The following is a 13684-nucleotide window of genomic DNA, read 5'->3' as shown; positions in this document are numbered from 1 at the left end:
AATGTATCTCGTAACGGAGGAATTTGCAGTACATACGTACTGGTTAAAGATAAAATATTGCCAAGAAGATTTCCAAGAGCAGTTTCTTGAGGAAGACTCGCTCTTCTAGGTGCCGCCACGTAACCTTCTCGAGGTCCTAAAGTTAATCGATTGAAGCCTCCGCCTGAAAATACGAGTACAACTTTGTTATACATTGTACCTTGTTACTATTCGTTATCGATTATTATTATAACATTCTAATATCGTACCTTGATGCCTGGTAATGTCAGCCGGTACAGATCCACGCCTAGAAGTATGGTCGACTCTGCTAGACGTTATAGGTGGTACCGCAATGTCGTCCAATCTCGACAAAAGACCAACCGGAGCGGATCCACGTCTTCTGGCCCACGACTAACGTGACGCAAAATACAATTTACGATATCATTAGCGTACACGATACGCAACAGTTTTCAAGCTTTATCGTTACAAAGAAAAATATATCTCTTAGAAATATACCTAACGTTTCTGAACCGTAACTCTCTATTCTTTCCTTTTCGTTACACTTTAATCGTCAAAATTAATCCTAGTTTCACGATTACCTCCCCAAAGCAAAGTTACCAAGATATCGTTCTACACGTTCAACGAATATTGCTTTTACCTGGCTTCCCTTTCGAGACAAGGCGATTCCCTTCGAATCTTCGATCGCACGTGGATCAACGTTCTCCTTCATTTGCACGTCCAGGCTCAGTTTGGCAACCTTGGAATTTTTCTCCTTCACGGGATCCGAGTCCCGTTTGCTACCGGTAGAAACGATCTCGTTGTCACCGATACTTTTCCGCGGTTCACTACCACTGTCGCTCGACGAGGATATGCTTTGCACGAGGGGCGGTGAATCCGGCGGGCTACCGATGAAGAACACTTTATGAGTGCTAAGTTCGGACGACACTGGTATCGCGGTGAATCGTCTACCACTGGCGTCGGGCGTTATTGTCTTAATTTCTGGCACTGGCGTTGAGTATCTTCGTAATTCGGGTTCGACGCACTTCGTTTTCGTCATCTGCATCGAACTGCACTGCTCGGACTTAGATAACGGCACTGTAGTCCGTTGATCGTCCCGCAACGACGTTTCGCGTTCCTGTCGCGCCTTTGTCACGGTTGCAACACCGTCCGTTTTCGTTTCCGTTTCTCGAGCGGTGCGTTGCGTCTCCTTGTCGTCGCGCGTCCCGGTCAACGACGCGTAGAAGATCTGGGCGGTGTCGGTGTCTTGAGCAGAGGCTGGTCGTTTGTGACGATTCTTGAGAACGGTATCGTCGACGCGTATGGTTTGCACCGAGTGACGACGCGGATGATCCACGGTCAGAGTGTCGCCTTTGGATCGGAGCGAGTCAGCGATCGCCAAAGAATCCCTTCTCTTGTTAGCCGCGTCGACCGAGAGCAAATTAACGGACTTTGATTGCGCGTCCGTCTCGTTGGTCGGTGGAGTGCCGCAGCGACCGTCCGAGCACGATTTGTCCTTCATCGAGGACGAAGACGAGCTGGAACTGTCCGCTTCCATGAGGATCTGCGAGTAACATTGCGACATCTCCGCTGTGGTGGACAAGTATCTCATGCGAACGTAGGGCTGGAGGGGTGGGAAGGTTTGTTGTCTGGTCAATTGCTTTGACAACGAACCCGCCTTTTGGTTGTCCGATTGCAACACGGTACTCAATCGACACGCCTCCGCGCTGTTGGTGATGCTGGCTATGCTGGGCTCCGGGAGTAGGCTCTCGGCGCTGACGGGTCTCTCCGCGGTAGCGCTGGGCGACAATTCGTGTACGCTGCTCTTGGACGAGAGCAACGACAACGTGCTCGGGTCCAGTAGGCTCTGATCGTCGAGCATCGATAAGAGATTTTTCGATTTGCCGCGCTCGTTCGGCAAACTCTCCCGTCTGATCGTTGTCCGTGGTAATAGTACCAACGGTTTCGAAACGCTCAACGGCATGGAATGACGTCTACCGACTCGTTCCAGACCGACCCGAGCCGGCAAGCTTTGCATTCGCGACGATTGACAATACGCCGCCGGTATCAGAAGATCGATGCTACCGGTGTCCTCGTCCGCGATCGGGTCACCGGTCGAGCTCACCCCGTCGTCCGCTTCCTCGAGCTCCGAGATCTCGGTTTCGGTTTCCTCGCTCGCTTCTTGAAGTATCAACACTTCCCATTTCTTCTGATTGGCGCGTAGATGTTCCATCAACGATACGCTGAGCCCGTCACCGAGAAAACGATGCCATTCCTCGTAAAGAGGCGTCACCACGAATTTAAAGAATCCGATCTGTATCTTTGGTATGCTGGTGGTATGCCGATCGCACAACGGCGTCACCGGAAGGTTCAGTCGGCGCTCGTAATCGCCTTGCCGGAAGAATTCCTCGCATACTTTGTACGACCACTTCCTCGAGATGTCCCAAGGTCGACAAGGGTTCGATATATCGGCGCATTTCAACGCTATCTGGAGAATGAAATGTCGATCGTCGGGCCGCTTCATCTCCAAACGGTTCTCGTCCAAGTAGTGCTGGAAAAGATGCGTCGTTTCAAAGATCGAGCGTTCGGGAACGATAATAAGGTATCGGTTGGTCGAGAAAGGATAATAAGGTAGAAACAGAAGCGCGTCAGGATTCGAGTTCTCGACGAGAGGATATCGAACGAGGTAGAAATCGACGTTCAGACGGAAGAAATTCCAACGAGTGGACTATTTCGAATTAACCGCCTTCTCTAACGAGGGAAGCACTCGACGATCCGTTCCCCCTTCGATTTTAACCCAGTTTCGTCGAACGATAGATTACGGGTCTCCGTTGTCACGTGTGAAATATATCAAGTGCGGTGACTCGATCGTTTCAGAGATACGAGTAATTCAACGAGCGGAACGAAAGATCCTCGATACCGGTGTCGTTTCGACCGGTTGTCGTCGATCGTTCGAGAAAGCACGCGGAAAGGAACAAGATTCCAAGGAAAATCTGCTTCTGGCACTTCCTATGGGTCATTCTGGTCCACAATTCGGATTATTTACATTTTGAGAATTATCGAGCCGCCACATTTAATATTTTGCAGGTAAGGACAAAGACTCGTGATCTTCCATCTCGAGAAAGTGGATTGAAATCGGAAGGGAACCAGTTGCGCGTTTTACCTAGTTAGTCGCGCGTTCGAGCTGTTGTTGCCTCGAACAATCGTTGTTGTTCGTATTCGCGTCGAGGCTCACCTTGAATTGAACGAGAAACTCCTGCTGCCGCGTGATGTCCGTCGCTAGAATCAGCGAGCTGATGTGTCTTTGAAGTTCCGGTCTCACGTTGGCCGACAGTTGATCCGAGACACCGCTCTCCAACAGACACCCTATCGCTGACCTCCAATGATGATTCTCAAGAACCGACTTGTTCTGCAATCGAGAAAATCGCGTCCAATGAAACATCCGGCGAACGAATTTTCGTTGGACATTTTCGAAAGTGGTCGAGACTCACTTGATAGAGAGCAGCCAAGTGATTGCTGGTGGCAACGAGAAACGGTTGATTGACGCCTGGATGATCCAGATCGTGCGTCACCGCGGCAATCAGCGAAGCCATGATTTCCAAGTTGGTTAAGTGCGTCCTAATCTGTAAATTTGCAACGCGTCCTCTTCGTTTCGATCCTCTGGACACCCCTCGCATCAACGCGGTTCAAGTACGAGTAGCTACTACGGAGAGCTGACAAGTTGGCGAGTTTAAGGAATGCTCCCGAGTTAAACTCGCCTGAGTTTAAACTCTGAATAATTATAATTCTTGGAAATTATAATTTCTACGCTTTCTCGCGCTACTCGGTTTGCGCTTTCATCGAGAAACCGGAGCACTGAAATGCTTCTTGTCCCTGTGACTCCTCACTCGCCAACTTACACCAGCTTTCTGTAATATATACCGTTCGTTCATGAAAAGAAGGCAAACGAGTCTTTCTATCCCCACTCCACTGCACTATCTATCAGTTCTCCTATCGTTGGTCAATTTTCTTCATCGCTCTCGTCCAAAGTGCACGATGGTAATCGATAGACCGTGAATGGGAAAACATTCGTTTGCCTTCTTGTCGCGAACGGACAGTACGTACTGTGTATCGATGAAAAGAAAGCACAGGAGGTGGTTCGTAATCGAATATTGCACAGTTGGCACCACTTGTTCGTACAGTCGTCGAACGATCGTTCGAACAATTCGAGAAATGCGTACGTGTCATCTTTCTACGTGTATTCTTGAAGGCTGAACTACTACGCTACTGCCAATTGGCTGTTGTGTCATCTTTTCATCGACGTACAGTACATACGCCAATGGCCATAAACCGAAATACTCACTTTTTCCTCTTGGAGGAAGCAGTGCATCGCCTGAGTCACATCCGTCGCGTGTATACTGTTGTGGTAAGGATTTGTACTGTGATAGCCCTCCTCGATGAAGGCTGATATCAAACAAGCGCAAAAAAAAAACGATTAAAGGTCGTTTTCCTGTGTGTTTCGAATTAGACGAGAACTTTGGAACGAAAGGTTAGGTATGTTCCGAGATACGCGTTAAAAGTTACGAACGAAGTGCACGGTATTACCTCGTTGATTAACGATGACTGTTCAGTTATCGAGGGAAGGTAGTATATTTTAGAGAGAGGAAAGTCGATTTCCTTTTTTATCTCGTATGTATCGATGAAAGAACGACAGTCGATGGGGATGGTTAAGGTTCGATCGACGAGGGAGAAACACGATCAATTATCGAGGTAATACTGTACTACCCGAAGCGTTCACGGTGACCTTTCGGAAAACGAGTATCTATGTATTTAGATCGTCGACAGTTGCGAGATAAAATTATTTAGTCGATACAACTCTTCGTGTAAGACAAATAAGATAAATAGAATAGTAAGTAATTTAAAAAATACAATTTTTCGTATACAATCCTGTTTAATTCTCTGTTAAATAATGCGACCAATGGGAAACCCAAGAAGTGAAACACGGCTCGCATCGAAAACCTTCTAACGATTTTAAGTATTTTTATTATTATTATCCCAAGTTGAGATAAATATACGGATGCAACGAATAAGGCAGTTTTATATGTAAATTTGAAATTCGAAGAGAGAAATATTACAAGTCTTCTCGTGGACGATTAGGTATTTCGAAAAGCTGTCAGGTCGATAGTTCCAAACCTGTCTCGTCCAGCCTGTTAATATATTTAAAAGCTCCTGTCTCCGTGGGGTTAATTGTGTCCATCTGTTGTATCATTCATCCTATACGGTGGAAGTTAATTCGACATTGATAAATAAGTAACGGCGGGTAATTAAGAACGACTTCAATAATAAATCGGTACATTAGCAGATTGTCGATTATTTGGCGCGGCGTGTGTACGTAAATTGATTTCCCGGATGATCAATTATTCGTGTCTGGAAACTGAAATTCTTCGATCCTCCAGCTGATCGTGTGTTTCGTTCCGTCGGTGAACGCGTTCGCGATCGATTCACGCAGTACCATCTTCTCGCGATCCCACAAACGATCGAACGATCGGTTCTCACATTCGATTCGGTTGTACTTTCGCGTAGAAACGAACGTTCAGGATTTTATCACGCGAGAAAGAAACAGAAAATTTTATCACCGCGTATAAAAAAACCTTTCATCGATCTCCCATTTCGAAGATATTAAAAACTCCTAAAATTTCGGTATCCCTTTGCGTTTGTACGCGTACCCTGTCCTTTGTTTCTATTCTTATCGAAGAGTAGATCGAAACGAGTTGCCCGTTTGGACGACAGAGCCCTCCAGTTCTTATTAGTTTAAATATCCACGCGTACGGTGCCCTTTATTTGTATTCTCAACGAGCAAGTTCGTCAGAATTTCGAGTATGTATCAAAGAGCAAATTGGAACTAATTTTCCGTTTTTTGTCCCGGTGTTGGACGACAGAGCCCTCCAGTTTCTATCAGTTTAAACATCCACGGTGCCCTTTCGTTTCTATTCGAGCAACGAACGTATCTCGAGTGGGTCCTCCAGTTCCTAGCTTCGGAGTTTGTCGATCCAACGGTGGTTCTTGCGATCGATTACAGGTTAATTATTATCGGTTCGGTTAAAGACTCGATCGTCGATTACTCGAATTATCCAGCTCTATCCCGGTCTCGTCCTCGCGTTCAATGTTCCATCGTATTTCCGTCAACGGCATCGTCCGGCGCACGCACGGCGAAAGAGGGAGGATCGCAATTATCCGCGTGTACGAGTTTTTCTCACCCGATTGACCGAAAGGGCTTAAATATTCACGGTTGCTCTTACACGCGGCGGCGCATAAATCCTGTTTGTATGGAAATCTTACACAGAATAAATAAATAATAAGCGTCGCGCGCGGTCTATAAATACGAATACACCGCGTAAGGGGGCCGTTTCTCTTGCGGGTCTCTCCCCCCTCCCCTATTGAATATTTAATCGTGACGAATAGCTTCCGACCTGTATTTCAACTCGATGATGACGTAAAAATTTCGTGCCGAAAGAGAGTTGGAATTATTAATAGGACCGCAGATTCCCGCTTCTACGTGAACATTAACCCTTTCTATTCGAGAGGCGATCCCGATTCGTTGTACTTTCTCCAATTTGGAAAACCATCGTGGTTTGGTATTTAAATTAAAATTCAATCACTCCTTCCTCGTAAGATGTTGCAAACGTACGTGTACGAAACATCCAAACGAGAATGTTACGTTTGAGATCGATTACACGTAACGAAGGATTTCATCGAGTTTCTGGGTAGCAGAAAAGCTTCGAGTGGAAAGGGTTAAGAAACGACGCGATACGGGAGGAAAGCGGAGATATTATTGTGAGAAACGTACGTTCGATTCTGCAAACGCGTTGAGCAAACGTTGCCATATGCTCTTGTAATATTTAGTCACCGTGAAATGACGTAAAAAATACGCTCGTAGAATAATTTCGATGCGTCCGCTACGAACTCGGGAACTCGATCGGATTTGTGGACGATTGAGAAACCCAACGAAGGGCGGCCAGGGGGATTGAAATTATTCGTATCGTCTCTCCGTTGTATACGGAAGTCGAGGACGTTTCGATTGTTTTACAGATTGGCTGGATCGGAGCTCGCGATACCTCGTTACCATTTAACTTGAAAAACGTGCAATTTGTGAATAATTGAAACCTCGTGTATGTACACCGGTCGAGCAAAAAGTACGAGACGCGAAATATGCTTCCACGGAGACTCGATGACGAACAAACGATTCTGATTTTTGCGTGTGTTTTTTCTTTTCTTTTTTTACGAAAGAACGGTTGCACACGATGCATCGTAATACAACCGAGTTTTACATAGAGTAATAAGTTGAAAATGTACGATAAAGTAGGTAGGCTTCGTTCTCAAGAAAATAGAGTTCGAAGCTTTCGTTTTGTTTATCTTTGAGGAAAGTTTGGCGTATCGTGTGTAAAATTTGTAACGTGTAAAGTGTTCGTGGTACTTCAGAAATTGTCGAACGGACCGAAGTGCAATGTTCGCGTTGGTAGATTTAGTTATCGAATCGTGGGACTTTATTTCCTATCCGGTAATAGCGAACCGAATAAAAATTACGAATTGACGAATTTAAAAGGCTCGAATTGAACGAATTTCATTTTTCAAGGAGAGATAGAGCAACGTCGTATTTTAATCGCAAAGAGAGATTTTTGTTGAACGAGTGACTTCAATGCTGGGTCGGTCGCGATGGAAGAATGTAATAAGATTCTTAAGATGGGAATATCTTGTCTTATTGTGTTTCCGTGACTATCGAATTCAATAATGGAGGATACACAATAAGGCAAGTGGTTCACCTTTAAGATTATTACGACATTCTTACATCGCGACTTATTCGGTATTGAAATTGTTCGTTCGACAAAATTGTCGTTTCGCGGTTAAAAAGAGACGGTGCTCAGTCTCGTTGCAGAATTGAATCCTTTCGACTTTAGACACTTTTATTTCTTAACAATTTGGATAATTTATTCCGTAAGAAGAAACTACAGCCACGACGATCAATTGTATAATTTATTTTCCAACTGTGCCGGTTCAAATTATCTGTATTAATTTATCATTTATGGAACGAAAATTTTTTAAGCCGTCAAAATCTTTCATTTCCTTTGTTCGATAAGTTTGTTAAGTCTCTCTGATAATGGTACGTCACCGTCAGATTGTGCAGTATATACAGGGTGAGTCTGCACTACTGTCGTATAAAATAACTCGTTGTTCATTGATTTTAGGAAAAGATATTTTGCGTAAGATACATTGCGTTCCGCGAGCTTCGTCGAAATTTCAATTGTTTCGTCTGTTGTAAATATTTTTTTAGACATCGAGGTGATTTTGAATTTTTCGAACGATACCCTGTATTTCCTTCAGAATTGATATTTCGGTTCGTAAAACGATAAATCCAGTGACGCGTAATAAAGCGGTCTCGAAGTGATTTCAACGAGTCGCGATGAACAATAAATATAGCAAGCTAACCATTGTTACGGGTAAAAAGAACGAGAGTCACGGATTAAGGGGAATGTGGTTCTACGCGCAAGTAGAATGCGGACTATAATGTCTGACCCAATATGCCGCACGAAGGTCTTCTTTTCTCTGTAGAACACATATACACGTACATATATACGTACGTATATACTTACACACACACTTTAGATTGCAATCGTTCTACGAATACAGAAACGAAAAAGAATAACGTTGCAATATTTCGAGGAATAATATCATTTTATTATAGGTAATTGAATTCGTCTTTTTATCGTCTACAACGTAGCGTAAACAAAGTATGCGATATCGCTTAAAAAATTGAAGGTCAGCTCGATATCTCGGAAACTACGCGAAACGAAAGTATCGAGATACTTCTTCTCTGCAAGCCTCGAGCAACACGATACACGTTGTACGAAACAGTACTCTCCAAAATCGATGAACAAGTTATTTTATACGACAATATTTTATCGACTCACCCTGTATATACTGCACAATCTGACGATGACGTTCCATTATCGGGGAGACTAAACAAACTTATCGAACAAAGGAAATGGAAGATTCCAATGGTTCGACGAAAAAATTTTGCGACGAAAACGATAAACCGCGAATTACTAAAGTTTAACTTTAACTTCTTCACGATCGACGATGTTACGGTTGTCATTCGCGATCTGATTTCGATCGACGCTTCGAAACAACGAATCGAGACTGATTTATTCGACAAGTACCGGATTAATAAACTGACGTACGATTAATGTGCCTTTACGAGGTCAATATGTATCTATACAAGTAGTAGAAGCATAAGTAAAATTACACAAAAGTATAAATACATCTCGTCCAAAGTAAAAATTAATACAATAACAGACGACGAATTAAAAATTCGTACAACTATCTCATTTTCAACTATTTATTCAAGCGACAGCTACTCGAGCAAGCTCTGTGAAATATAATTCGATTCTATGTACTTATAATTTAGATTGTAATTTTTACCGAACGAAGAACTCGTTAAATGTGAATTTTCTTTCTATTTTGTCCATCTCTGACGCAAGAGGGTTAATAAATTAAAAAAATTAATATTATTGAGCACGTGATGCACGCTCGTTAAATGATAAGATTGATACGTGTCAGCGGGATTCAGACGTCTTCGCTGATACTTCTGACTCGATCGATGAAATACGCATTGGAATCGTTTCCTGATTTCATTCGTATCCTATTATCGCTTCCGTCTCGTTCAGGGCTGTGCCTAGATATTTTTGCGCCCGGAATATTCATAAAAATTTTCTCTATTTGCTCTCCGATAGACACTCGGAATAAGTTGTTCGATATGTTTCGTCGTTCGATAAGAAACGAAGCTATTGGAATTTTGGGTTGTGGATGCGATGAAACGATAGCTCGGTATTTCTATTTTATCAATAAATCGAACTTTACGAATATTCCAAAAGGAGACTTTAACTTTGTTAATATCGCTCGATAAGTTTTGTCGTTCGATAAGAAATGTAGTTGTTAGGTTCGTCGTTTTATTTTTCCAAAGATGATACTACCGTTTGGTGAACACGCGTGAAGTTTCACGTAGATCCGTCGACTCGTTCGTATATTTACACTTGCTCAAAGTTCAAGTGTGGTAGTATTTGTTTTCACAATGGAAAAAACGACGAAACTTATCGAACGACCTGGTATACCAGGTTTTTTGCATCGTGTCGTCGAGAAATTGTGCTGACAAATTTTTTAAGAAAACATCCAAGTAGCAACCTCGTGTTCGCGAGTTCAACGGTAATGTGTTCGATTTAATTCTATTCTCTTTTAAATGAACTCTCCTAACGCGGAGTAACAATGAAAACCCTTTTCTCCATTCGTTTCTCTGTAAATACACATACGCGTACGGGTGTTTTTCGAAAAATTATTACATCGAATTGTTTTGAGAGAGAGAACCAAACTTGCAGCGACGATCGTTTCCCCGATTTTAATAGCGAAAGTGGTCGATTGAATTTTATTCATTTTTAAAGGCACCCTCGTAACGCGACGTCCACGAGTACAGCGACCATTCTGCCTTTGCCTCGTTATGACCCTGGTCTCATTCATATTTCCTTTTATAGGTGCGTTAGAATTATTCGCGTTGGATTCAGACATGTTCTTACCGAACAACTTCCACACCGTTACCACGTCCAAGTTGAAGTGCTGCAGAAGCCCGTACCAGTGAAAAAGGTGAACGCATAATACTGGCAACGAACGACCTGGAAATTGAATTCAACTATATTGTAACGTGGAATTTTTTTTTTTTTTTAGACAGCGTAGGGAATAAATTTAGGGACAAAGGGGACCGGGTATTCGTTAGTTTCAAGTTTCCTTAAGCTTGGTTTCGAGATATTTTTATCACGTCGAGCGGGACATCGATGTTCGTGAAATTCAACGAAACCGAGACACTTTTAGAAAATTGGAAATTCGTGTGAAAAAATTTATCACAGTTTTTATCATTTTTTTATATCATCTGGCTGAAATATATTTTTGTTCATTTCATCCCCTTTTACACCTGGACCTTCCGATTAGACGATAACCGATAATTCGTTTCGAGGTAGGTTTAGACGAATTGTAAATGTGAAAATATTCGATCATTCGTCCGATGTACTTCTGATAAAAGATCGAGAACTCGACTATTATTTTCAAGTCGTTGAAATATATACAATTTTCACGAAAGCATGTAGGTATATCGTATTCGATCTTATCCTTGTTCGACTATTGGTAAATTTGTGCAAAACTCTGGCAAATAGTATTGCATCGACACGAGTAACCCGTTTCGAAATCAGTTACAATCGAGACACAAACGAGTGGACCACGTTCTCATTATTTTCGATTCGAAAATTTTATTTCAATATTTCGTTCCACATTTTCACGAAGTCTCGGTTCGCGGCACCGGTTACGGGACACCCCGTGTGTGTATTTGTCGGTATTCGCTGTTCCCCCGCGTTTCACGTGTTCCACGATCGTGACAGAGGTGAACTCGAAGTGTAAACCAAGCTGGCGTGTCGCGAAATTGGAACTCGAGTACCAAGTATAATGGTAACGCGAGACCATTGCGAGACGAAGGAAACTCGAAGGAGAGAAAAAAAAAAAAAGAAAAAAAAAAGAAAAAAAAAAAATACCAAAGTACGTGTCGGGGAAAACATGTTTCTTGCATTCGTAACGGGAGGATTCCGTTCTCCTCTTGGCTCTCGGTTGTTGTTTTTTTTTACCAAATTTCTCCCTTTAACCCGGCCACGTCTTCTAAAATTCAAATCGAACGAGGACGAAGGACGCGCGGTACTACCCACATGAATTTTTCCCAGCGATGCATCGTGGAATTAATCGCCCGCTAGGAAGGTAAAGACGTTACGGCTCGTAAATATTGTTCCACTCCTGGTCTCCTTCAATGTGTCCGGAATAAATCATGTCGCGTTAAATATTGCGTTACTCCGGGGATTCACGCGGATTTCTTGTCAGGAAACTAAAAGACCATCTTTGGACAGAGATTCTATCTAGATAAAAGTTTCGTACAACGAATAAAAGATGAACGACTCTCTGCTCGTCGCTCGTGGCTACAACGAGGAAATAACAATTTTACATTCCTCGTCTTTTATTCGAGTAGAAAAATTTGTTGGAAATTTAGACGGAGCGATCGAAAATTGTTACTTGGATAACTTGTTATAAAAAACTATATTCGAAGCGTAAATTTTGAAAAATGAATACGCTGTTGAGAAATTTATTCGAAATTTACGCTACTTTGAGAAAACATGCTTTCGAGACACCTCGTACAATGGTGTGCGCTGAACACGTACCGCGATGCTGTAGAAATATATTTTTTACAATTTTATGGACTTGAAAATTAACGAGATGTACGTTGCGAATACTTCCGTTGTGTGCAAATGTACGAGTGTAAACGCGTCGTTGAGAAACATGTTCGAAATTCGTCCCAATTGGCGAAAATACGAAGGGACTTTTTGGGGGCAGATCGTAGAAAGCGTGATGAACAGGACCACGCTGTCTCTGTCGCAATATAATCTAATAGAGAATGTAATAGATCACAGTTCAACGAGCCCGTGTAGGAGAATGTAAATGTACTTTTTCATAGTTGCTTACCTCCTGTCACTGTTTCTAGCGTAAACGCATTAAACCGCCAGTTTCCGGCCTTTTGTAACACGCACTGCAACAAATCATCAAGGCACAATAGATCAACGACGATGAAATGGACAGTTTCGCTGGGTAGAAAGGGACGAAACGTGTCACCGAGCACAATGGTATTGTAATAAAACGAGCACATCCATTCCTCGGCCGTATGATAAATCATTCAGACCCCGTAACGCGGTCTTGCTAATCAAAGTCTTTCGTGTAATTTCAACGATTATTGACGCGATATTAGCCCTCGTTAATCAACAGATTAACCTTTGTTCAAAGGATGCGATCGGACACGATACTTGAGATAATTACAGGATTAACCGTTCAGAAGACTTTGCATTGACCTTAAGGTCTTCGGTGTTAAGAATATTTTAAGAAGCTATACAAGTGGAACTTTTGATAAAAATGGTAACGCATCGTACGGAGAGTCTTTTATTTCGGATTCGGTAAATTTATAATTGTGGATAAATTTTACCAGTTAACGATAAAATGTTGGTAACGCGAAAATGTTCCGTACCGGTAAGTCTTTACGAGATTTAAAAGATGAGAACCGTGGAAGAATCATATTTGATGAAAGTCTGGATAGAAATGGAGCGTGCAATATTATTAAGCCTCCATCTTCTTTAACTTTGAAAGCGTGAACAGATTGAAGCTTCGATGGGTCCCTAAATGTACCCTTCTTTCACTAAGCACAAAATGAAATATTGATCCCTCGAATATATGAACATTGTAATACCAACTATATAATATTCGTTAAATTTATATCGCCTCGCGTCGTTCGCTCATTTTTATTTTTAAATTATCAATTTAATAAACAAAGAGAAATATACGAAAACTCATTATTGGTTACTTTGATTTCGAGACATTGTAAAAAGGCGAAGAAAGAATGAAAATATTTTTAAAAGAGATATACTCCGGTCAGTTGAGTTACGTAATAATTGACCGTTTAAATTTCTTTAACTATTGAAACGTGATTCACATTTCGACTCAAAATAATTGATTCAAATTCACCCTCGAATTTCGATACATTAACGACGTTTTCTTTTCAAACGAATTTATTTATTTCAAAATTTCCTTAAGAATCTACTAATAAAAT

At 42.2% G+C, this 13684-nt stretch overlaps 1 protein-coding gene across 7 annotated transcripts in view; it reads right to left on the bottom strand.

Moving 5' to 3' along the window:
• LOC143153819 (uncharacterized) overlaps nucleotides 1-13684 on the bottom strand; it is a 124742-nt gene that overhangs the window by 4539 nt on the left and 106519 nt on the right. For 6 of the 7 annotated variants that reach the window (XM_076325405.1, XM_076325402.1, XM_076325403.1 and 3 more), the window contains 8 exons: nucleotides 12553-12616; nucleotides 10578-10673; nucleotides 4319-4419; nucleotides 3468-3599; nucleotides 3212-3385; nucleotides 638-2527; nucleotides 249-390; nucleotides 41-163 (listed from right to left, as the gene is read on the bottom strand). In XM_076325405.1, coding sequence (XP_076181520.1) covers nucleotides 41-163; nucleotides 249-390; nucleotides 638-2527; nucleotides 3212-3385; nucleotides 3468-3599; nucleotides 4319-4419; nucleotides 10578-10673; nucleotides 12553-12616 — 2722 coding nt within the window. Of the gene's footprint in view, nucleotides 1-36; nucleotides 164-248; nucleotides 391-637; nucleotides 2528-3211; nucleotides 3386-3467; nucleotides 3600-4318; nucleotides 4420-10577; nucleotides 10674-12552; nucleotides 12617-13684 lie in introns of all 7 variants that reach the window. The other variant, XM_076325408.1, reaches the window with a different exon arrangement.

Source organism: Ptiloglossa arizonensis, chromosome 13 (genome assembly GCF_051014685.1).
Source record: "Ptiloglossa arizonensis isolate GNS036 chromosome 13, iyPtiAriz1_principal, whole genome shotgun sequence".
Taxonomy (NCBI): domain Eukaryota; kingdom Metazoa; phylum Arthropoda; class Insecta; order Hymenoptera; family Colletidae; genus Ptiloglossa; species Ptiloglossa arizonensis.
Note: the sequence above shows the minus strand (reverse complement) of the source record. Positions and strands in the feature narration are given on the sequence as shown.